Consider the following 26,303-nt stretch of genomic DNA (forward strand, 5'->3'; position numbering starts at 1 on the left):
CTAACTGAAGAGCGGAACGACAGGCGCAAACGCATAAAACTTTGGACAATGTAGTTCACAAATGATAAATTCCCACAGTGATCTATTGTGAACATCCTACAATTCCCGGCATCCTTTGGAGCAGCCGCGCTCTGTTATTTTCCTGTTCAGACGCGGCTAGTTCAAGTTGCCATAGCACAGTGAAACTGAGGGTTGTTCTTCTGTTAACTACCACTCGCAAAGCGAAAAACCAACGTCTCATTCGTAATTTATTTAGAACGATAGCGTGTATTTCCTCAGTTTCCACTGGACTTATGCAGTGTTTTGCAGTTCTACGATATTATTTCAGGGCAAAATTACTTGGCTAACGTTGGGTTAGCTAGCTTACGTTCATAGTGGTTGCCACTTGTTGCTAACCAGGAGGAACACCACTCGCAACAATGCTCAGGACTGTGATTGATTGGGAACGGGACCGAGTGAATTGTAGTGTTTTGCAGGTCAAATAGTTTTTTAGCATCCACCGGTTGTTAAGGTAACGATGACAAAGCTTTCATTTCCGTTTGCTATGACACAAATATTTATTGTTAAGAAAGTTCAAAACCACCCATCTTTATTCGTTAATCTGATTAACGTTAACAGTTAGCGTTTTGTGCCGACGACGCTAGTGCTGGTCACTAATCGTCATATTTGCCTAGTCAGCGGTTTTTCGTCGCCACACCCGCAATCTGTCCAAAATTATGGACACAACCAGCGAATCGGATTCTTACGACAGGACGCCGGGAGACAGGGCTCGGGGGCGTGAAGCCCATCGCAGACCTGGCCGGGACAGGGGCAGAGCCAGTGGGAGTGGAGGTGATGATAGAGTAGTAGACATCTCCAAGAAGATCAGCACCCTGGCAAACACTTTACAGGTACTCCGCTGTGCCTCATGAGACAGACAGGCACCTGCATGTTCAGATTTCATCCATCAGCAAGTACTGAAAATTTATTTGTGTTTTGTAGCCTTACCTTACCATCAAGTCAAGTATTCTGGCTGTGCCAAAACTTCCCTATACACTCTAAGCACTTTTTGTGTGTATATATTTATTTATATTGTATTGATCCCTAAATTAATTTCAGTAATTGTTAACTAATATCTTCCTTTCTCTGGTAGGACACCAGTAGAAACCTGACCAAAGTAGACCGGATGCTGGGCCAGTACAGGGAGCATACAGATGATCAAACTGAAGCCATGGCACTGGTGAGACACCTGTTCTATTATCTAAGTATTTATTCCCTAAAGATGCAGATGGTAGCACATATAGCCATATATTTTATTAGATGTCAGGTTTGATTCAGATGCATGTTATTGAAATACTAAAGTGATACTTATTGGAGGTATTTTAAATAAAATTTGCCAGGATTAAAGAAACTTTAGACAAAATGTCACTTTTTCTCCAACAATTGTCAGAGAACTCTAACAGCAGCACTGGAAAATGAATAGATGGGACAGTGTGAGGAGTTTGGCAGTTTCATAAATCCACATCTTCAGTGCATAACCACTTCAACACTTCAAGGACAATAACATACCAGTATTAATGCACAGTAATACTATTTAAGGGATATCACAGTCAGTTATCACATTGTTTGTTCAGCGCTAGGCCTGCACAATATGCAAAAAACATTATATTGCTATAATTATTGCAGATTTTTTAATATCTTTGACTCCCCCTCCTCTATGTCTCCCCTTCCAGTTGTCATCTTCAGTATGTGATTTTATTTAGGAGCTCTGTTATTTTCTGTTTCCTTGGTTAGTCAGCCCTGTGTGCTTTTTCTTCTGCACCAGCTCAGGGAAAACCTGGAGGAGTCAATCAGTCAGCTGCAGACACAGAGGTTGAGCAGATCCAATGGGGCTCGAAGTGCTTCAGCTTCGGCCTCTACCCTGCATACCAGTGACCTGGAGGCTGGCTCAGGGTCAGGTATGGAGAAACAGAAAGGCTTTGGCTGACAGATTTATTATGAGTGAGGCTAGTTTTGGTTGGAACATACTGGCAGATAACACAGAGGTAAAATACAGAAGTGAAAGCCATAGACCATCTTAATTATGTATGTTTGTGTTGCCAACTTAATTCTAATAATTAAAAACAGTAAAACAATCTGCCTCTGTGTGTCGCACCATTAGCAAGTTGTGCAGTTGTGAACATTTTTCAGAGGTTACAAAAGCTCTGACTCCTGCTTTATCATATTGTTTCCAGAAACAAACACTTTATAACATCTCTACATCTGTGATTTTAGAGGGCCAACGTTTCTACCCCACCTCTCCACTGAGGGAGTACACAGGCACTCAAGCAAGGAGAAGGAGGTCTCAGTCTGCGGGTGTTCGTTTCAAGGACTCCAACCCGAGAGGAGAGGATGTAAGAAATGCCGACAGAGCAGTGCTGCTTGTTACTTCATGTAGTTTCAGAAAGTTGCCACAAGAGGGTACACTGAGTTTGCAACATTGATATAAAATTTGTTATTCTAATCTTGAAAAAAAAGGTCCTGATAAGACTTCATTAAAATCAGATATTATCCATGATCTATTCTTACTACAGTGGTTGCTATAAATGTGCATCTCTGTAAATGCAATCATGGCTAGCTCTACTTTGCTTTGCTTGTGTCTTAAGATTTGTATCGGTATGTGTTTGTGGCTGACTCCCATAGATTCATTCTGTACACCAATCCTTGAGGGATCTGCGTTGTGACCAGCAGAGACTGTCTGATGACCTGGATAGAGAAATCCTAAGGAGGAATAGGTATCTGAGACAAGGGACACAGAAATCTGAAACGGTGATAATTCGCAATAAAAGATGCTGAGATATTTCTGTCAGGCTTTACTAATGTGGTAAACACTTCCTACATCCACCCACAAATTTTCCACATTAACTGAGGTCTTGCCTCTTTCTGGATCAGTGCAAGATATTGAGCTTATACTTTTCATGTCTGCTGTACATGAAAAGTTTTTTCTTGAGCTTTGAAAATAAATGCATGGATTTCAGGTCTTTGAAATCTCCTTGATGAGAAAGTGATAAAAGTGTCATGGGAAACTTAAGGAGATGCAACTGCAAAGTCAAAAGGCGGCAGATCTTTCCCTCAACATGCATTCAAATTTGACATTTTGAAGTTATTAAAAAATCTCTCCTTCCAGGCCCGCTGACCAAACCAAATTGATCTACCACCATATTTCAACATCTGAAGCTGCATAATTAATTTTAGTGACATCGCATTATGCATTCACATTTTGATCAATGATGTCCTGGAACAGGATTTTTCAGAACTGTCGAGAACTCCGCTGTGTAGATATGTTCAGTCTGCTGGATTTGTCTGTTTTTTTTTTGTTTGTTTTTTTATAGGTCTGAAATTGACACCAGGCGGGCTATGGAGAGCCTCACAGGGCACATGACAAGTTCTCAGAGACAAGACTCAGTGAGTTGTGGCTGTGTATTTCACTAGCAATACTTCAAGTATGCTTTCTAGTGGATGCATCCTGAACTTAAGGACATCACATCACAGTTATTGATGGATGAAAGCTGCTGTACAGAGCGTTGAATATGCAAATATTTTTGTTTTCTGATCAAAAAAAAACAGCTACAGACAAATGGCAAACTTACTTCATAAAACTCTAACTTTAGCAAATGTTTCAGTATAATTTCCAAGCACATGGCTCCTCACTGCACCATCACTACTGTGACAAATATGCTACTTCAAATGACAGCCAACATATTTAATATTTTTTATCTTGTCCTGTCTGTGGATGTGACAAGATAAAGGTATTTACTGTCTCATACAGGTGGATGTGATGCCTCCTGATTAGACAGCGAATTCTTGCATCACAAATGTAATACTTTCAGTCAGCTCTGAAAGATATTTTTGTCACCCACCCTTTTTAATTTCCTGTTGTCTCATTTATCATATCCTGCTGCCATTCCTGTACTGGTGATGTTTGTGTGACCTGAAGCATCCTCCATCTGACTGTGTGCAGGTGTCGGCTCGCGTGGAGCGGCGTCTGCAGGAGCTGGAGAGAGAGACGCACGCTGATGAGAGGAGCATGGAGAGAGAGAAAAGGCCTGAGCAGCGGGTGGCCATGTCTGACGAGCTGCAGGAGGTGACACTCCTCCCCACCACTCATCTGCTGCGATCCCACTGTCACATACCTTTCTGTTGACACTCATGTTCTCTCACATTCAAAAAGAAAGCCAAAAAAATCTGAAGGCAAATGAAAGCAAATAAATTCATAAATTGTTGACAGGGCAAGATAGAACATAGTTATATTTAACTTAACTCATTTATTTATTAAGGACAACACACATTAACAAACACACAGAAGCAAATAGGACAGTCAGAATTTTATAACAAATTAGGCTAATTGTCACAAAGGAGTGTGAAACTTTAGCCTTACAAGCAAGTACTAAGGAAACACGTTGATACACTCATACACTCCATAAAAAAAAAGAATAAAGCAGGCACACAAGTCAATCAACGGTAGACATCACAGATGATATGCAGACCTAAAATCCACTATAAAGACATTGATTGACAGAGCAGATTGAAAATAGTTCAAATATCATGTTGTGTCTCCAATTTTTCAACTTTCTAGAAAAAGTATCGTAGGTTGTCAAGTCTTTCAAATTAGTTGGAGCATTCGAGCCAAGTGATGCACAAAGTGTTTTTCAAAAGTGAGACCATTAAGCACTCGTTTTTTTGTCTAAGACCTTAAAAGCTGGATTGGAATTCTGTCCCTTGAGGATTGTTGCACAGGTATGAGACCGACTGGTCAAGTCCTGCTTTTTGAGGAAGAAAAATGTTAGTCATGCTCTCTAATACTAAGAAGCAGTCAATGAAATTTAATTTTTGGCCTTGATAGCAGTGGCTATTTGACAATCATGGTCCCTAGAGGACGAAACCTGTTTACTTCTTATGATCCTCTGATTTTTTTTGTCTCGTGCCACCACAAGGTCAAAATTTGAATTTGTCCAATATTTTGGTTTTATGACCAAACTTCTGCACAACTAATAATATTCCGAGCCACTTCAGATTTACTTTGTTTTGTGCTAATTGGCAAATGTAAGCATGCTAACATGCTAAATTAAGATAATAAATATAGTAGACATTACCTGCCAAACATTAGCATTTAGCTCAAAGCTAAAGGAGAGATTTAACAGATGAAGTAAAGCGAAATAAAGTCAGTGGACTTGCAGAAGGAATAAATGCATTTTGGTTATTCTTGAGTAATAATAAAGACCACTGACATTTACACAATTTATTAAACCTCAGTTTTCCAGGAAAAAAAAAGCCAAAAGCTGTTCTGACTGCCAGCACTGGCCAAAAAGATTAAAAAGCAAGTGTGGTAGTGTCCAAAAAATGACTGCTTAAACATTTTTCAGGTGTTCTCTGTTGAGTAGTTATTCCTCACCTTTTGAAAAAGAAGTCAGAAAAGATGTCAACTAAAAAGTCTAATTATAATTGGTGGGATTTTAATCTTCCACACAATTAAATAGCAGTGATTTATTACTGTGTTGACAAGTGTTGTCCATAAAATTATATTCACAGTACATGTAAAAAAAGAAATTCTTAATTTTTTACTTGCTGGGTCGCTGTGTTTTACTGAAAGGTTTTCTCTCCATTGTACTGCCTTCTTCTGTTTGTTAAAGCAGCGCTCCCACTGTGTCACCTAGCCCTCTTGCTCTGCTTTATGAGACTATAAAGTACACCTAGGCAATTACTTTGATGCACTGCAAATGTTCGCTAAGCAAGCAATTACAACTTTTCTGTATTTCAAGCCAGTCGTGTGTTTTTTTGGGGGGGGTTTTTTAGGCATGCATTTGTCTAAAAGCATTAATAGCTGAGAGAGCTCTGCCATTAGGTGCACTTTAGTGATGTAGACTCATAGCTAGATGCACTCTGTATATGCCCACAGTCACAGTAAAGAACACATTATCTTGTATTATTGCTCTCTTACATTGCTACTTTCCATTTAGCCACACAAATCATTCATATTATACATCATCAACATAATGTTAGTTCATATTTGAAATAACTGAACCATTCATTTCTTGGTTACTGGTTTGGAGGACAGTGTTTTGTATAAGATAATCAGTGTCTTGGCATCTGCTTGTTTTAATCTCTCATGCTGCAGTTTATTATTAGCCCACAGAGGGTCACTGTGTAGCTGTATCCAGACTGATAACCTTCCGGGGCTAGACTTTTCAACATACTGTGTAATGATGGTAGCTACCAATTCATTTGCATCCCTCTCCTCTGTAGTGCCCTAATGGGACACCAGCAGGGCCCGGGGCGGTGGGAAATAATGCATTTGTCCAAAAATTAAGGGTAAATAAACAAGCTTGAGGAAATGAAGAGGAAAATAATCTCTTTTACTACTAAAGAGCAGGAGAGGAGGGAGAGCAGAGGGCACATTTATTCCCCACCGATGGGCCCGCTGTGATGTGAATCAAATAGATGATGAGTCACTTGGGTAGCTGTTATTGCTAGCAGCCGGTAATTCATCACCACAGCCTGCTCAGAATGAGTGGGATTGAGTGGGATCTAAGCTCTTGTACAAATCCACCATGATGCCAGTATCTTGTTCCAAAAAGACGGGATGGGGGTATACTGTGATGCAATAGTACCTCTCATGTTGCATTCATACAGTACTCGTATATGTGTGCTTTCATAATAATACTCTATCCTGTTTGTGATTGTGCTTGTTTTTTGTAGATTTTAGGTAGACACCAAGTTCAATCCCATGAGAGAGAGGAGGCCATGACAACCAGGTTGTTGAAAGCAGAGAAGGAGAAGTCCAAGGTGCAGGAATTTAGTCTTAAAGAAGTGTTTGTGTGTTAAAATAGAAATCCTCTGTGAGTTAGTTATTAAAGTTTGCCATATAAAAGTTCCTACCTCATTTTTCCAGCATCATTTTACTGAAATTAGCTGCTTAGGTAGTTAACATTCAAAGTTTTAACAAGGCACTTAGTATATCAACACTTTTTAGCTGAAAATTAAATTAAAGTTCATAATTAAATTATTTCATAATTGTGCCTTAACTCAAATTGTATACATTCTGAACTTGTAGATTGTATATGCTGCATACCTAATGATATAGTGTAGGAGATCATTCTGAAGCTTCCAAGAGAATCAAACCTCCTGCTGACTCCACAATAATTTAACACTTGATTATTTTGTATTGCCCTGACAGTCTTGTTGTTACACTATCCTCAGGTGGAGAAGGATCTGGAGAGAGCTAGAAGACTATTAGAACAGTCAGAGGATAGCAGAGAGTCACTTGTTCATCAGGTTCGTTTGTGGATGCTGTACATAAATCCAATATAAACCCTCTGTGTTGTTCATTTTTTCAGTCAGATGTCTTTCTCTTTGTGTCTGCTCACATGGCTGATGATCCCCAGGTGGAGGGCATGCGTGGTGAGCTGTTGAGGACGAGGAATGAGAACACTGAGCTTCAGAGGGCCCGGCTGGAGACTTCTCAGCCCACCGCTCGGCCACATGGCAGCCACACTGACAGGGAGGAGGGAAGAGGTGGACTGCGGGGGCTAGGTACTGAATTTAGGTCTGGACTCTTGAGATGAGGGAAAGGAGCATAAACAGGGCTGAGAGGATTGGGATGTAGGTGAAAGGGACAGGTTAAAAATTGTTATGCCAGCCCTGTAACCGTAGCTGGCAATACATTGTGTTATTTTTATTAGTTTCTCCTTGAAGAAAAACTTCACACAGTACATATGCATTGCCAACAGCCGGATCAAAATACCCTTTAAAAGTGGGAGACAGGGTGAATGCATGGCAGGGGGAAGGGAGCGGCCTGAGAGCAGATACGCGGCCAGCAAGGGTTAATGTGGAGTGTTGGTCAGAGGTCCAAATTGATTGGACTATGGTACAAAAAGAGAAGAGAAAAAGAATGTCAAAGTTATGACCAGAAAAGGGGAGAAAATTGAGAGAAGATTAGAGAAAAGTATAGAAAATCTTACCGTTCTGTGCCTTACTTTATTTTTTATAATGGTATTGATTTTAGGGCATCAGTAGGCCTTAAAAGGCTTGAAAGTGACAGATTATCCTAAGAGTGTCTCAACTTGTATAGTATTTCAATATGCAATAGAGATTTTCAGCTGATTTAGATTATAGATTGGATAAAAGATGGTTCATTACTTCATGATAACCTCATTGAATCATCATGAATACTTTGCTTATTGCATCTTTGTTTGTTGATATCATACATGGAGAGTCGTGCATCATTGACTTCTAGTAACACTTTATTTATACTCTGTTCATGTCTATCAACTATTGTTCTGCCCCAAGTGACCAAGTGAAGTGATTGACAGAGAAACATGCATAGCAGGTAAAAAGGTGAAAAAAGAAATTAGGGTAAGGTTAGAAAATTATTCTAAATTCAAATCTGCTTAAATATTTATCTTACTCATAAAGTGTTGCCAAGGCTTGATATATTTATTCCTCTTGTTCCCTAATCCATCACTTTCCTAGTCACTGTGTTCTACTTTTGTTCTCTCCACCTGCAGTAATCAGCAGTTTGATTGTGTGTGTGTGTGTGTGCGTGTGTGCGTGTGTGCGTGTGTGCGTGTGTGCGTGTGTGCGTGTATATGTGTTAGATCGTTCAGACCTAGAAAAAGAAGTGGCAGAGCTGCGAGTCCAGCTGGCCAAGGCCTCCGTCCTGGGTGAGGTTGAAGAACTGAAGAGGGCTTTGGAGCGTAAGGAGAAGGAGAGGGTCCAACTCAGCTTACAGGTGGAGGTGTGTGTATGAGAGAAATTGTGTCACACTGGGTGTTTATATAAAACAACGTGAGCTTGTAAGAGCAGTGGTTCAGAGAAGGCATTGCGTGTCTTTCCTTAGTCATCCATTTGGCTGTCTTTGTAGTATGCTCTAAAGAATAAATGGGAAACACTGAGGAGCTCTCAGCTGGAGTGCAAATGAGCACAACACAAGCATGACTTTGACTTTGCCCATGTTGCCGTCTCCACCCTGAGCAGGGTTATTTCAGTTTGTAGGGTGCCTCTCATCCGTGGTCGCATCCTCCGCCAACTCCATGCCACTTGATCCTCTTAAGATCGTCAGATGAAGTGACAGTTGGAATAGGAGATCAGAAGTCAACCAGCAGTCATTTATCCTTCTCAAACTGGTGCGATGTGTCACTTCCATCACTGTAACAAGACATAAAAAAAAAACTCTAGAAAAACACATCCCCATGCTAAGTGGGGCTAGTCAAGGCTATGCTGGGTATCAATAAAATGTTAGTAGGAATTGCTGCACTTTAAGCTTTGGCACATTCCTCTAATCTCTGATGTTTCTTTCATTGAAAATGCGTTTAAACTGCCACGCTTCCCCTATTGCTGAGTAGGCGTTAAAAGATAAAGTGGGTGTTTGCATGTATCACCTGGGGCGTCTCTTAGGGTTTTTATGTCTAGATCAAAATAGACGTCTGAAATGTTTCATTTTAATGGTAAATGAGCAAAAATGAAGTATGATGAGGAGAATGGCGTGGAAGATTCAATTTTTCAGTCGCTGAATTTATATACAGTCTAATAGGTCTATGACTAATCAGGCTATGACTAATTACCCCTAACTGATTCAGTATAAATACCTAAACGGCACCCGGATAAACTTACCTGCCCTCACTTTAGACTTCAATCAAACTTGAAACTTCAAAGTGATTGAGTTTTTTTTTGGATATGAAGTTAATCCAGTGCAGCTCTCCTCTCCGACTACTTTTCAGACCAACATATCAGATAATCCAATTGTAAGCAGCATGTAAACACAGTCTCAGTCTTCTTTGACCTTTCTGACTTTGTCTGCTGTCTTCTTTGCTCACCATAACTGCCCTTTACTGTTTATCTTTTCTTATGATCTATCACACCTTTTTTTTTTTCCTCACTTCCCTTCTTAAACATCACCTGTCTTCTTTTACTTTTTTCTGGCGTATATTGAATTCTCACCCCTGTATGACCCCCCCCCCCCATTAGCAGTAGTACTCACACAAGTACATTCACATCCTTGACCTTTTCCCTTTTTGTATATACCAGGAATTGTCATCAGACCTGGCCCAGCGGGAGCAACAGCAACAGCGAATGCTGGAACAGTTGAGGGAGATACAGGTATTTTGATTGGTTACTGCAATTCATCAGTGCATTGGTAATTTAAATCAAGGTCTCTAAACAAGGGGTGCTTTTTCTAGTGGTAATTTAAATTATAAACATGCTGTGTTTAGTGGCTTGTCTGGGCCATAACTCAACACAAAAATGACGCTGTAAAGAACTACAAAACTAAAAGTTGCAATAATGAGATCCTTCAGAGTTAGGCCTGTGAGACATTTTAGGATCCACCACATGCTTAAAAAACACTTTCAGATTCAGATTATAAAGAATGAGTGTACACTTTATTCATAAATTCTGTCATCCTTTCAGAGCCGAGGGCAGGCAGAGAGGAGGGAGACGGAGGCATTACTCCAGGAGAGCACAAGGAACAGAGATGAATTGAAGAACAGGGCCCAGGAGGCTGTGCGCCAGTGGAGGGCAAAGTGCAAGAGACTGCAGAAGGAGCTGGAGGAGACCAGGGCCCAGACTCAATTTCATACTGACAAGGCTTTGCAGGTCGGTTGAGGCTGATGCATTCATTACACAAGTTTTGACACCACCACCTACCTACAGTAGCAGCTGTGACTAAGTAACTGCTGATCTTTATAATGTTGGCTATCTTTCACATAGAAAAAAAAATCTATCTCAACAACTCAGTGGGAATCTAATGGCCTGATCTGCCTTATTCTGTTTTATTTCAAAATATTGCTAATGGAAGGAATGAAGGGTAAACCTAGGAAATGAGCAAAATTATCTCACCCTGTTTGCTTTAAAAAGGCACTCAACCGATTTTACACGTGAATTTCAGTTAACTTGTTATGAAGAGAACTATTAAGCTTGTGAAAACAGTTGTATAAAGTGGCTGTAGACAGATCTTTCAGAGTTGAAAAACAACTCTGATGAAGTCAACAGGCTTATCTCAGCTTGAGCCTGAGATTTTTTTTAACAGGAAGTCTGCATTACAAACCAGAGGTGTAGGAGGCAGGAGGGACGTAATGAATTATGCTAATGAGTTGAATTGTGGGAAATGTAGTATCCAGTGTTTTTGGAGCTTGACCCTTACAAGAGACTAAAAGTTAGGAGGTCTCTGTCTCTTCTGCTTTGGTAGTTATTGATTTATGAAAATGCTGTACCAGACCAGAGATTGCCTTATTAAAGCAACATTTTGGATCTAAGTATAAATCTATATTTATGGTAGGTGCAGACTATTAACACTAAAACCACTTTTGCACCAGTGATATTGACAAAGAACCTGCCATTCTCCTGTTTAGAAAATATTAATATGCATTGTGTATGATGTACTTGATGGTCGAAGCCTCTGAAGCCTGCAGGAAAAATGTACAAACACATTGTGTATTGCACATACAGTAACAATATAAAATAAACGAGCTTATGCATTTGATAACAGGCATGCAGAACTGTGCTTGTTATTGTATATTACCTAGAGTTAAACTATCACTATGTCTGTGCCTGCGTAAGCAAACTCCGTTTTTGCACACTTGCAACAGAATCCAGCAAAAGTTATTGACTACGTATCGGTTGGCTCTGTCTGAAACGCTGCTGCTGCTGCTTGCTGAACCAGCAGCGAGGCATCTGGCTGCACTATTCGCTACAACTGAGCCTCTGAATCATCTTTGTTGCATTTTCAAAGCAGCAGACTCTTGCTCATGCTTAACTGCTTTGACTTTGACAGCATGTTCTAAAAAGTGAAGTAATCAATAATGTCTGCACTATAATGCATTTCTTGAGTTCAATAGTAGAATGATTTCTGGTGCCACCCCAGGCAGTGAGGATAAAACAAAACCTCTCTCAGCCAAACTCTCCCTGTAGCTGTGCAGCCCACTGATGTCAGAATACATTAGTGGGTGGTGGAAAGTTGCTACAACTGACTAAGTGATGCACAGAATATTGGTACGTATTGTGGAAATTATAGATACGACACCACAAAAATGTGTACTGTGTTACTCTGGTGTCATATGCCAAATGTGTTAAGCAGCTCCTTTGTTTCATTTACATTATGGAGATGTCCTCCATACTACACAAGTTCAGGCATCTATTCATTCATTCTATTATTTCAGAGAAATAAATTAACACCCTCACATCACCAGGGAAATACAGAAATTGAAATATTTTTCAGGTCCAAGGCCTCCAGTACCTTTCATAGTTGAAATGGGCTGGAAAATCAGCAAAATCGACACCTTTAAATATAATGATTGGGAAGGGGTGATACAAATACATATCCTTTGCAGTCCATATTTTATGTCCCATGATGAGGAAAAAGAAACTTTAAACCCAGCTTTAAAGAAAAATAATGAGAGCAAAATAAATACCCTTAACACACCAGAATAAGTAACACACATGTGAGAAATGTTACAGAGGTTTTTATTAATGTTGCTATTTAACCTGAACGAAGCCAATAGGTAGAATACCTGTGCACTGCTCGTTTTAATTAATACTTTGTTTTGTCATTTATAGCATAGAGAGCTTAGTATCAAAGTCATATTAAAACTTTGAATAATGTATTTTGAATTAACTTGATAGTAATATAACCAAACATGAAGTCAAGTAGTCTGAGTACCTTCGCATGGTATGTAACAGCGGTTGTGCTTAGTTGAATAATTAACGGCTGACTATTACTGTTAGCTTGAAAGTCACCTCCCAGTGATTTCCATCCCATTAGAGTCACCTCCAAACTCACAGTCATCAGCCTTGCGCCTCACAGAGAGACAGACAGACAAACTCCCACCTGGCATACTCGACGTGACGCGAATTAATTACAAAATCATTTCTGCCCCCTTAATGAATTAGGGGAGAGAATCAAGTACTCAATTAAATGATTAGGTTCTGAGCTACAGCAAAGACTTTGCAAATTCCAGTCAAAGCCAGAGTATTAGAAGCAATCTGCTTTGAACAGACCTGACCATTGTCCCTTATCGGGGAGCTGAGTGCAAGCGGTTTCCTATCAGTGCAAGAGCTGGTACTGCATATGTTTCTCTCCATCTGTCTCTCTGTCACTCTTTCTCTTGCTCTCATCATTATTGTTAGAGCTCCTCTTTGTACACCATCTTCCTCCTCCTCTTCATTTGTCATTCTTCATTTCCCTGCTCCTCTCCCTCTCCGAATCCCTTCTCCCCCACTCTCGTGCTCTCTGTTTCTCCCTCCAGGCAGCCAGGGAAAAGGAGAGCTCTCAGGCCCAGCTGAAGGCGCTGAGCCAGCAGACTGAGGCGGCCCACAGGGAGCTCACTGAAATCCTAGGTCGTTTGGCCCAGCGTGAGGAAGAACTCCACCGCAAGGACGTGGAGCTGTCCGAGACCCGACAGCGCCAGTTGTCACTGGAGCAGGAAATCCGGGAGGTGTGGGGTTGAACATCCAGAAATAGAATTCCTCTTTCAGATATTTTTTCCACCTATAGGACCATAGACTGTGGGTCAGGTTTTCACTGCACAATGCTACTAGAGATTTTTTATTGTTCCTTAATTTTGAATCTGTTGACCTACCTGCAAGCTAATGTCATTCATTCAAATCCAGTTAACTTCAGATTTTCTAAAATGGATTAAAAATTGATTAGAGGTTGAATCAAATAGTATCACACTGTCACCATGAAGTATACTATTTGGATATTATGTAATAATGACACTTATTTAAAAGTATTCAGCAAGCCCTGAAGTTGTACTGTTTTGCCATATATCAAAACTCCTTTCCAAAATGCTTGTTTGTTGGTTGCAAGCACATTAGCATTCTTATATAAATCCCGGTCTAACCACAGGCATGGCTGAAATTCATAGATGAATTTGTCTTGTTCAGATTGAGGTGTTGTTAAAGTGAAAAATGAATGTGTAACACAAACTTAGCTAAAGAGTCATTAAAGAGCTTTCATAAGATCCTAATAGCATTCCTAACCCCAGGTAAGAGAGGCCTCAGCTGCCCTGGAGCAAGAGACTCAGCATCAGGCCGCCATCCAAGCAAGACTAAGGGAAGAGAACCAGAGGCTGGAGGAACGAGCTGACAGCCATGCACGTCGTTGTCAAAGAGACCAGGACACACAGGCCGAGCTCCAGGCTGCCCTAAAGCAGATGACCTCAGTCCGTGCCCAGCTAGCTCAGCGGTTAGCTGAGGAGGAGAGCTCCAAGAAGGAGCTCCAGAAGGGCACCTCACAACTGCAGGCTAAGCTGACAGTGGTGCAGGAAGAGCAGGCTGCACTTGGGCATCAGCTGAAGCTTGAGAGAGAGGTGCATCAGAAGGAACTGAACAACATGAAGGCAACAATGGAAAACAGCAAGATAAAGAAGGATCGAGAAGTGCAGGACACGCTGCAGCTCTGCCGTCAGGAGCGAGATGAAATGCAGGCACGACTGAAAGAGGTTAAGGTAGGTCCTTTATAAACATGTATTCATACATAAGTCTTTTTTTCCCTAAGGGAAATGTACAGTTAAAGGAACAGTTTAATTTGCTTTTTTGACTCGAGTTAGATGATACCATTCTCATGTCTGTCCCAAGCTAACAAAACCTGGTACCAGTAATTTCCTAGAGTCTCCACTGGTTGCCTGACAGCTGTTCCTAGCCAAGAAATATTGTGGCACATCAACACTAGTATTGATATTTACATCTAACTTGTGGCAAGAAAGTGAATGAGTCTATTTCCAAAAATGTTTTAAATTCACCTAAAGGCACCTATAAAAAGCTGTGCAGAGATCTGGATAATGTATCAGACGCGTGTGCCTTACACTTTTAATTTGTCTTTTGAGATGTCAAGGTCATAAGCCAACCAAAGAAATTTCTTTTCTTCACACCTAGGCATGGATCACAGAGTGCCACACTCTAATTGACATTTAGAGTATCATTGGCACGCACTTCAAATTCAGCACAGGGTAACATGCCTCAACCACAAAACATCTGGCATATTTCCGACTCAGCGAGACACAGACAAAATTCTCATTTAGAGTAATTTTCCTTATTGGCCAGGGCTCTGTCCTCTGAGTGCGGGTGAATCGAGGATAGCTGAGCTCTTAATGGTGTGTGATGCCCTGTGGATCCTCACGGCCATTCCACAGCTCCAAGCGTGAATATTTAAAAACCCTGATATCAGACCTCAGAAGTCTCATCAAGGCAGTGTTAGAGATAGGGGACTCCTTCTGATTTACTCCCGCGTCACCCTACCCCCATGATGAGTCCTCATGGGTACATTGTTTCTTAAGGGGCATGGTCTTCTCTGATATGGCTGAGTTTAGCCCATTAGCTCCACTGAATGGTATTAATATCTGACATAGCTCATTGTAATGGTGTCATTTCCGAGTGCAGAAAGGACAAGGGCGTTTGCTAGAGTGTTTTTAAGTACTAGCCTAGGGGTGCTGCAGATGTCCCTAAGAAGCCCACCCAATATTCATAGAGCATAGCCAGAAGCCTATATTACAATTTTGATACAGTCAACTGTCAGAAAAAGCTTAAAATATTCTTATTTTCTTGTCCTTGTCCTCTCAGTCTTGATTTCTCCTCCACTCTATCTTTCCTCCCACCATCTCTCTCTTTCTTAATCTCTCTCTTACTGCCTCCCTCCAGTTCTAATTTTGCATTTTCCATCTGTTTTTCTCTCCTCACTCCAAGCAGCTCTGTTTTTCCATTTTTTTTTCTTTGTTTGTGTCACTCCTGACACTCCTAGTACTCAGTCATTGTTGTTCATTCCACATTACTGTATCTCGAGCTGTGTGATAATGTGATCACTGTAGATAGAAAGCTTGAATGTCTGAGCTGGATTTTCCTTTGCAAGTCTGAGACATGCATCAAGGATGTAGACAATGATTTCAGAGACTTGGCAATGGTTATCTATCCATCCTCTTGACCCACTACATGATGTTCTCTGTCTGTGCTGAACAGAATGTCATGTCAGACCATACTGTGAATTCATTCTGTACCTAACAGATGTGACATAACATCTTTTAGAAATTGTTAGGGCCCACTGGCAAATTTGGCATGCTGTATGTATGATGCAGAAAGCAGAACTTACTTGCACCTTTGAAAACTAAGTTGCAGTTTTCTCTCATATCCCCACTATATTTTAGTGCAGGATCACAGAAATACAAACTGCAGCCAGCTTTAAGTAGATATTTTTAGTGCAGACCTTATTATCTTAAGTTACTGCCTTTGTATCATGGCCTTTAACATATCCACTCTCTACTAGGCAGATGCAGTGTCAGACAAAGAGCTGTGTGGGGTGCTGCGCATCAAGTTGGACAGGATGAAGGATGAGTGTGATAAGCTGGCAGCGCAGCTGAGCACAAAAGACGAGGCACATGCACTTCTCCACAGAAAGTACCATCTACTCAAACAGGAACTGGATGACAAAGTAAGCCCTCCCTCCTTTGCTGTTTTTCAGACATAGTGACTAATATCAAATGACATAAAAAAAATTCCAATAAATGCAGAGTATCCATTGTCATTGCCAATGTCATTACCAGGACATTGCTTCCTTCCCATCCTTGCATTAAGATCTAGGATATCTGATTAAGGTCACATGATCATATAAACCTAAGACTGGTTCAAAAGGTTAAGTGGTGCCACATCAGCACTATTTTTAAAGGGCCTTTATCAATATGTTATTCACCTCTTTGACAGGCCCCTGATAAGTTGTATGGGGCTCTTTGGGGGATCCATGTATTGATTTGAAATCGGGTGAATGGAGAAAAAAGGGGCATCCATTAATGTAACATGGGCAGTTTATTATTCCAGGGACAGGATAAAGATTCACGGTCCCTGGGCAGTGCTGATCAGTTGGTTCCTGTCCCTCGGACCTATCGATTGACTGTGGCCTGGTAGGGATCCTGAAGTATTGACAGTGCTGACCAGAGAAGGAAACTTAACTAGATCTGTTTGTGTGAGAAGAAAGTGAATTGGCTCTCAGATGCTCAAACTTGTGTATTTGTCTTTGTGTGTGTATTATTGTGTAAACTTGAATAACTACCCACAGTTGATGTTGTAATAAGCAAACCTGGGTGTGTTTATTTAGTCACCCACAGAAAACTTGCTGTAAATTAATGTTTTTATACTGTCTTGTAAAATCCAAATGACATAACTAAAAACACTAGAAAGTAGTTGCTAATTTGCATCCACTATACCTCGCTCAGCTGTCTGCCGTCCTCCACAGGTCAGGTCAGGTGATCGGATACATGCTTTGGAGTCAAAGCTGGAGGAGAAGGTGCTGCGGATGGAAACAGAGCAAGAGGCAATCTTTACCTCCATGGGTGAGGAGCTAGACGCAGCCTGCCGCAGCCTTGCTAGGAATGGTGAAGATAAATTACAGGTATTTAATTTCATTACATTATAGTTGTTGTATTTTGTCCTATTTTATTTTGTTTGTTGTTTGTGTATTTTAAAGCTGCATTTAATGTTTTTTTGGCCACTCTGGGGCATAAAACCTGCAAAACAAGGTCACAGAAACACAACACTGTTAATCAACATGTAAGCAAACAATTGCCTATTTACACAATCAGTAGACACAGAGCAACATGAGCAGGAGTTGTCAGATACTGGTCCAGTATTGACTTGCTGTTTAACTCAAACGGCCCACCAACTCCTGAAAAAACTAGCTGCGTCTTTAGTTTACTAAATGGTCAACTTTCCAAAGTAGAGCCTTGACTATTTCAGCTATTTCTTGGTCTGTTCTGGGCTTACCCAACCAGTCGTGGCTAAAGAGCATTAATAGTTTCTATCTATACAACCTTCGTCTGAGCACACATATGCATGCACTCTCATCAGAGAATGTTTATCTTATACTGTGTGCTGAGATGAAGGCTGCATGAGCTGGAGGCTTGTATTGATGATTAAAAATATTTTCATCTTAGAGGGTGAATTTGTTTGTTCTTCTACTAGAGTAAAGATTAAATTGTTGAAGAAGGAAAAAATCAGATGGACATGATTGTTTCTTACCGTATGTTCATAAAACTGTCTCTTGTCTGTTTCTGTTCGTACAAACATACAGAATTACCGTTAATTTGTATTACAATTAACAAAGTGCTTTGGCCCCTAGTATGACAAAATGCTATGCTATCTAGAGTTGTTAAGCTTCCTGTAAATGTAAATCTTTTTATACTAAGTTCACACTACATGATTTGAGCCCTGATTTTCCACTCGCCAACCGTTTTTGGAGATCACTGAGAAAAGCCCCAAATCAAAAGCAAATTGGCGTTCGCTCTGCGCTGGCAAATTGGTGCTTGATCAACATTCAATATTGTCATTATTATTATTATTGAAATTGACAGATTATGAAAAAGAGATCTAAACTTCAATAAGGCTACCCGATTAAATAAATTTCATAATAAAATTCCTGTAATGCACAATAAAGTTTCTATGGTACCTACTGACAGACAGTTTTATGCATGTTGCCTATTGGAAATACCAACATGTTCATACACTAATAAACACATTGTACACACACCCACTTCCCCTAACATGTTTGAAGCTGGTTTTCCTCTGGTGCTCCAGGCTAATGAACCCTGGCAGCTCTTATCTGCTCTTATAGATTTCCCAATCGGCTCCAGCAGTGCAACAGCCAGACATGCGAGCCAACGCCTCTCCTCATCCGTAATCTGTCATGTTGAAAAGAAGTCAAACTTGCTAGTGATTGGCTTAATGAGGGGAATCATTAACAGTTAAGGGGTGTATTAGGTTTCAGTTACCTTGTGATACTCTCCTTCCTTATTTCTCTTTAGAGGAATTAATTAAAGAGGTTGTAGGACAGTATAGTGCTAGTTGAAAGTTAAAGAAAAAAGAGAAACAGTACACTGTCATACATGAAATTACCACTGGGAATTTACTGTTGGTAAATCAGTTGCCAAGGGAAATTTGAATAAGTAAAACTGCTGTCTTAATTAAAGTAACTAAATGCAAAAACTAATCAACAAGATAACCCGTTGACCTCACCTCTTGAACCCACTTGACTCTCATTTGTGACCTACTTCCTGTACACATCTTTTTTCTCTTCTGAGCACAGCTGGCTCAAGTGAATGCACAAAATGGAACGGCAGTTCTGTGTTTGAATTAAGTCTGGGACATTTGTCATTTTATCCTGTTTCTCCTCTGACTTTCCTGTCTCCCTTCACTTTAAACCATTTGATGGGGAGAAATGCCCCAGTGAAAATATCTATAAAAACATCCTCCTGTGTCCTTTACACTTGCGGTTAGTTGTAAAATCTCTGCTTTTTGCTTCTCTCTAAACTTTGCTATCTTCACCATTCTCTCAGCGGGAGGTGAAACAAACAAACTGTAACCAAAGACGCGCCGTCACAGATTTACTCGCGTTCTGAAAGAGATATATAAAACACGTAGTCACACATTTAAATTAGCAATGGCAGACACTTGGATTCCACGGCAGTGCTGCTGACAAAATAGTGGCATTTCTTTCACTTCAGCCCCACAGACAACACTTTCAACTCCCAGCCTACTTGTTCAGTTTTTCTGCAGTTTCACCTCCTTTTTGTCTGCCACCGCGCCGAGCTGCCTTTGATGGTTCAGGAAAGAGTAAAGAGAGAGAAGAGCGAGAGGCATACAGGCGTGTTTTATCCTCCCACGCAGTCACACACTCTTCTATGTGGTTGTACACTCCCAGAGATGGGGACCTCTGCACAGCAGCACTCCATTGCTGTACTTTGAGCTGCCGTGGCAACAACTTGGGACATTTGTTTTGCTTGGATCTGGATTTGAGTGACAGGTTGAACAGAGCCGTGTGCCGTGAAGATGTTGTCTGCCATGGCACAGGACAGAAAGGGTCAAAAGAAAATCCTGCAGTGTGCCTGTCCATGTCAGTTGATTATGCATAAAAAACCTCGCTACAAGTGTGTGCTTGAAAAAAACGATTGTACTTTTTTGTCGACTTTGTTCATGGCTGTGAGTGAATATGTTGTGTCTTTTTACACCTATGTAGCAGGAGGGGAGTTAGGTTTTTCTCCGTCTGTTTGTGTATCAGCAGCAAGGCATGAGGTTTCTCTATGAATGGATTTGATCAAAAACATTTTGGAAAGGTTGATCAAGGGGCAAAGAGGCAATGTGTGTTACTTCTTTCCAATACACATGTAATGTCAAAACAAATCTATGTCAACACTGTTTTGCCATGCTAGTTAGCTGCTCCAATGACATATCTCAGTCTATTTGATGGGTGGTCATGAAATTTGGTGTCCATTGGTCCTACTGTGAAAGTATTATTTTTTTTTTTATCACTTTCGGTGATCTACTGACTTCCTGTAGTGCCACGAACAGGGCAGAGTTTTCACTTTGTCTGTGAAATGCCTCAACATTTAATTGATGGATTGGCAGAAGATTTTGTTCCCAGATGATGAAACCTAATGAGTTTTGGTGATCCCCTTTGTATTCCTCTAGTGCCATCATGACATTTGTAATTTTGAGTGAAATGTCTTGATAACTATCAGATGGAATGTCATTAAATTTGGTACAGACATTAATTTTTATATTTGGATGAATTGTAATCTTTGGTGATCTCTTTTTTTCAATCTAACCTCGGGTCATATGTCAGTCATGTTTCAGTGGTACCTGAAGTAATATACCCCCATCGACAAAGCCCCTTTCGTTGTTATAACACAGGGCTGTTTTCAGACTGAATGCCCTTTTAGTTTTATTTGAGCCATCTGTAAACGGAAAAAGACAAACCCCCATAATAAGCAATATCAGACAACAGAAAGATGTAGGAAAACTTCGTCCTGTTTCAGATAAAATGGTCTCTTCGGGGTATCGTGGAGACAGAGTGGTTAAGATACATAGTGTATAACCACAATATTCTTTGTTGGGTGTCATATGTCTTTCTCCATGCTTTGTCTAAGCACTTGCACCGTCTAATAGGAAAAAAAGATAACCTGCCATTCAATTTATTTTTAAAATTTGGAGCAGTGGTTAAAGTGCAGCCCTAATGGCCACAGAACAGACAGACTGGATTGGTTACCTGAAGTTATGATAACCAACCAAGATACTTGAAAGTGGTCAGGATAGTTAACATTTAATTTCAGGTATTGGCATGCACATGTGTTAACATCCTTGTTTCAAAAAAGCAGGTACTGAAAAGCGTAGAAGAGATTTTTAACCTTTGGGGAATATTTGACATGTTGAGCTGGAAAATCTCGAGGTGTGCTCTCAACTTGTTGAGCGTCATCTAGTTATGTGACTGTTTATCTGTGTGTGTGTGTGTGTGTGTGTGTGTGTGTGTGTGTGTGTGTGTGTGTGTGTGTGTGTGTGTGTGTGTGTGTGTGTGTGTGTGTGTGTGTGTGTGTGTGTGTGTGTGTGTGTGTGTGTGTTGTGTGTGTGTGTGTGTGTGTGTGTGTGTGTGTGTGTGTGTGCAGTCATTAGGAGTTGGAAGACAGTCAGTTTGTATTGTTGATGCTGACAAGCTTGTCTGGAAAGGATGGAACCTACTCCCCGAGCTCATTTTTATGACACACACACACACAGCCTCTGTGTGCAGGTGTGTGTGTCTACGTGCAACAGTGTGTGTAGTGTCATAGACTGTTTAACACATACACATGCCAATTTAAACTGGCAGAAGTCGTTCTTCACAAAAGTTCAAGGTTTAACAGGAATCTGTTCTTCTGATTGTTATCCTGTTGTTTGTGCATCCACATTTTCAGTCACTATTTCTGCTTTTTCTCCTACAATGTCTCTTATATATTTAGACAACCTACATCCATGAAATCGTGTTTAGAAATTCTCTTAAATTTGCACTCCTTTGCAGTGTAGACTTTTTTTAAGAACAGAATTTTGTATAGTGTGCTACAAAGGCAGAAAAGCTCACATTTGCATGAATCTCTCTCTGTTCTGTTTTAACAGGCGATCTCACAGAAACCTGGATTAGTAAAAGACCCTCATCGTTGGCTAGCCGAAACAAAGGTATGATCATTACATGCAGTAGTGCTGCCTTCCATGCAAAGGATTTCTCTAAATGATCAATTGTTTAATTGATTAAATAACAGTATTACCATGAAGATCACACTCATTCACATAATATAGAAGATTAATGAAAGACAACAACAGCATAAAATATATGTAATCAATGATTTGTTCTTTGTAAAATATTTCATACTGTAGTGTAACCTCTCAGAAAAAAGATGATTCATTGTTGAGGAAACCACTTTGAGCAGCTGAGCACTGATGTGTGATGAGAGTCAGCAGGGATCACAATGAAACTCTGATGTTGAGGGATTTTTAACAGAATGCCTTTCCATAATAATCATAAGGGTATGGCACCTGGCTTCTCTCTAAGAGAAATCAGTCCCCATTTGGTATTGCAGTGATGCACTGTACAAAAGAAACATGTAATTATGGCTGTGGCAGTGATGCATGATACTGTGTTAAAATGTGTTTGCACAATTCATAATGTTTATCACCATAATGTATATCTCCTGTCAGAAATGCTTTCAGAGTACTGTGCATTTACAAAAATAAAACACTGGAGAACAAGAGAGATAATTAGCTACCTTGTTAGGAGTTTTTATATTAGTAAAATCAAGGCATGATTTACAGGCTTACAGAGCACAGTTAGAAAACCCATTTAACCAATAATTTTCCTTGGCCGTAACAATCTGTTATATGAAACATTGTAAATTGATTTACATCCCCTGTTGTATTGACGGTGTGCTTCATATTAATTAATAATTTCTTTCACTGCATTTTCTCAGAGCTTTTATCACACTCATTGTGTCTGGGCTCCTCAAAATACTCAAAATGACAGAATACTGATGGACTTAATGTTGTGTGTACATTTAAGATGAGATTTCAAGAGAATCATGAACTTGTAGCTTGGACAGTGCTGCAGACTTTTAAATAGAAGAGGATTTTTTTTGAGAGGATTTTACCTTAAAGGGAAAACAGAATTCCCTTGTGATATTCTTATATCTGACAGGGGACTTAATTAAGTTCCTATGTGAGGTCTTTTCCATTGATTAGTGTGCAGTCTTCTGCATGAGAAAACCAATGGGAGCACTATATATGAGGAAAATTCTTTTTATTATCAGATGGGCCTGGAATGCAGGGTCTCGAGGTGGACTTAAATCAGCGACTTCCCCTTCCCAATACGCGTATATATACGAGTCTCTTAATGTCTCCAATTAAACCTTAGAATATAAGAACCTATCCAAACCCATCCCACTACACCTCTATCTAAGTACATTCTGTGCTGATCTTATATTTATTTAACCAACCAGACAAAGCTACGCTGGCTGTGTGAGGAGGTGCGGGAGCGTGACACAAGAGAACAGCGCCTGAGGAAGCAGCATCAGCAAACCAGGGATCAGTTGAAGGCCCTCAGGCAGAGCCGGGACTCAGAACAGGCTGCTCTCCTGCAGCGCCTGGACCAGCAGGAGAAACTTCTGCACTCCCTGAGCACTGAAAAGAAAGGTATACAAACAGTATTTAATTAAAAACAATTCATGTTGATTTCATATGCAATTAGGAAGCACGTGAGAATGCAGTGTAGTTTTTAATTTTTTTTTCGTCACTCAAACTGGTACCATCGTCATCAAAGTGAGTCACATACCCACGCAATATAAATTTTGTCACAGAGCAGCATCATATGAGACTAATCAGGCTCTGTGTTCTTTATTAGGCAGCTAATAACTTGCCAGAAAAACATTGGACAAGAAATCCTTTGATCATCCACATCTGAATTTATGAATATTTACTATAGCAAGCTCTTAATGAAAATGTAGTCGTTCCTTGACTGTTTTTTTTTTTTTATGGATACAGCCGCGTCATATGCTGACTTCTTGTTTTCTTCCTCTCTCATTTACATTTAATCACACTGTCATTAAGAGCAGTAACTAATTCAATGCCTTCATATAAGTGAAGTGGTTTTGTCTGCTGTGTTGTAAAGGATGCTCGTGGAAATGGTTGTCCGTGCATTGTGTTTTAGTCCGTGCACGCGGGTCGGTCTGTTTACGATTACAAATGTTTGAAAAAGCATCTTAATGTGTGTGAACTTTGAGACTTCTATGAAAAATGGGCTTGTTTTTCTTGTCCAGACTCGCATTTCTGACTGAATTTCTTCTAATGAGCTGTAAGCCAGAGGAAGAACAACTTGTTTTTAGTGCTTCGGCTGAACAATACAGGGAAATGGGCCTAATTTGTGTTCCATTAAGAGAGAGAAAGAGAGTTAAAAGACACACCGAGACCATAGAGGGAGTCATAGTTAGAGGGGAAATGGAAGACCTGTACAGACAGAGACAAACAATTGTCCATTATTTCACTGTGTGTTTTTGGCTATAGAGGTAAAACATACAGATAAGCAATCTAATGATACAGCCTCACCTCCAGACCCCTTTCTGAAACACAGTTCACTCTGTCTTTGGACCCAATCAGCCATTTGACAACCTTGTCTGTCTTCTCTGCAGGCAGAAGCACTGATATGGTCTCCTAATTAGATCCAAGAATAATCTGTATGTCACAACAGCTACAAGATCTGGTTGTTTGTATTGAAGGTGCAGGAATTAAGATTTTATCGCATGTGTTTTGAATATGGCTTCTCAGTAAAGTGGCTGCTCAGTGATTCTGTTGTTGTGTTATTGGAGAGCAACACAAGACTTACAAATCCCTACCACGCATGAATATATGAGCAGCGATGACATGATGCATTTTCAACAAAACACTCAACAATGCAGTGTGGCAAATAAGTTTACCCTTCCCCATCACAGCTGTTTATTCTCAGTTCTGCTGTATTATATTATCAAACTGGGAATTGTATTCTTTAGAGATGTAATTTTCTTATACCCACTTTTCTGCTTATCTTAGTAGATTTGCTGTTAATGCCTGCAGTCTGCAGAACCCTGTGTGACCTACTGTAATTGTCTCAGTGAATTATTAGTGTCAGATTAACGTTGCAGTCTGTGTATTTGACTTGTGCAGCACTCTCTATGGGCCTTTCCTTTTCAAACAAGTTTACACTGCATGAGTAGATAATAAGTTCTAGTACTACAGGACCTAGCACAGGTTTTACAGTCGGCACGATGGGTGAGTCATAGAACAGCACTTTGGCAGCAACAGACTAACACTACCATGACTCTTCTGCTGACTTCAAGGTACATTATAAAAGGTGAGCCAAAAGCAAAGGTTTGAGAAACTGGAGGTTTATTCCATAGCCAGAAATTGTTTATGGCTTTTTTTTGGCAAGTATTTCTGTCAAGTGGGTTGACCTGTGTTGTAAGATATTTGTTTACATGCACATATTCTTGAGGAGGAGGAGGAGGAGGAAATTCAGTCATCCCCAGGTAACTGGATATTGAACGTGGGAACATGTTAGTAGACAGAGGGCAAACTAAAGAGTACGTCTAGTAATATGTTTGCAGAGGTATTTATAGACTGTTAGACCTTATGCTTTCAGAAAAGTGAGATCATGTCATTACTGTGTACAGATTTGTGTCAGTGAAGGGCTTCTCACATTATAATGGAGGTGTCTTTGATGTTCAACTCTCATGTTGACTCTCTGAATCACATTTGGATCCATTATAAATGATGCAACTGTTTTTTAAAACAATAGATTAATCCAAATCCCCAACACACAAATTGCACAATTATTTAGTTATTAGTCACTGGAAAAAAATAATACTTCATGATGATATTTCACAAAGACGAATTGAAATTAAAACATTTTTTTCTTTTTATTATTCAAACAGTGTTTTGCTACCATTTCATTAAAACAGATGCACAAAGCTTCCTCTGCTCGGCGTAATGCCAAGCTGAGTAAAATTGGGTAAATATTGTGGCATTTGCTTAATAAAACTTGCTAAATTAATTCGGAGATATTCCTCTAAAACAACATCTCATTAAGCAAACAACCAGTGATTGTAATTAAAAACAATTTGTTGCTGCAGTCAACAATAGACAGAAGAAGAGTTTCCTCTTTCCCCTACCTGTCTGGGTAAAAAAAATAATCCACTGGCAGCAAACTGTGCTGGAAAGAGTCAAACATATAGAGATAAGTAGCATTTATCACATGACCAAAACACAATTAATTGATAATGAAAGAATAATCCTAACTGGTGTGCTGGGACGTTAAATTTCTGGGTCCTGCTTTTCCATAACTCATTGATGAAAAACTGATCGTTATTGTTGTGGTGTTGTACAGATGTCAGGTATGTTACGATTGAATAGCTCTGCATGAACAAAGAAATTTAATCCTTCATAACATTTTCATTTTTAACAATAGGATGGGTAAATGTACTGTAGAA

General features: G+C 40.0%; 1 protein-coding gene across 2 annotated transcripts in view; it reads left to right on the forward strand.

The window, feature by feature from the left end:
• Positions 1-103: 103 nt before the first annotated feature.
• Positions 104-26,303, forward strand: part of LOC130187858 (centrosomal protein of 128 kDa-like) — a 35,798-nt gene continuing 9,598 nt past the window's right edge. Inside the window, exons 1-19 of one of the 2 annotated variants that reach the window (XM_056405783.1) lie at positions 104-890; positions 1,133-1,219; positions 1,805-1,937; positions 2,254-2,372; positions 2,662-2,753; positions 3,351-3,423; positions 3,980-4,102; positions 6,715-6,801; positions 7,216-7,290; positions 7,401-7,548; positions 8,622-8,752; positions 10,042-10,113; positions 10,423-10,608; positions 13,257-13,445; positions 13,998-14,459; positions 16,268-16,432; positions 17,231-17,386; positions 21,913-21,972; positions 23,286-23,478. In XM_056405783.1, the coding sequence (XP_056261758.1) occupies positions 717-890; positions 1,133-1,219; positions 1,805-1,937; positions 2,254-2,372; positions 2,662-2,753; positions 3,351-3,423; positions 3,980-4,102; positions 6,715-6,801; positions 7,216-7,290; positions 7,401-7,548; positions 8,622-8,752; positions 10,042-10,113; positions 10,423-10,608; positions 13,257-13,445; positions 13,998-14,459; positions 16,268-16,432; positions 17,231-17,386; positions 21,913-21,972; positions 23,286-23,478 (2,725 nt within the window). In that variant the 5' untranslated portion in view covers positions 104-716. Of the gene's footprint in view, positions 891-1,132; positions 1,220-1,804; positions 1,938-2,253; positions 2,373-2,661; positions 2,754-3,350; positions 3,424-3,979; positions 4,103-6,714; positions 6,802-7,215; positions 7,291-7,400; positions 7,549-8,612; positions 8,753-10,041; positions 10,114-10,422; positions 10,609-13,256; positions 13,446-13,997; positions 14,460-16,267; positions 16,433-17,230; positions 17,387-21,912; positions 21,973-23,285; positions 23,479-26,303 lie in introns of both variants that reach the window. The other variant, XM_056405782.1, reaches the window with a different exon arrangement.

Source organism: Seriola aureovittata, chromosome 19, assembly GCF_021018895.1.
Source record: "Seriola aureovittata isolate HTS-2021-v1 ecotype China chromosome 19, ASM2101889v1, whole genome shotgun sequence".
Taxonomy (NCBI): domain Eukaryota; kingdom Metazoa; phylum Chordata; class Actinopteri; order Carangiformes; family Carangidae; genus Seriola; species Seriola aureovittata.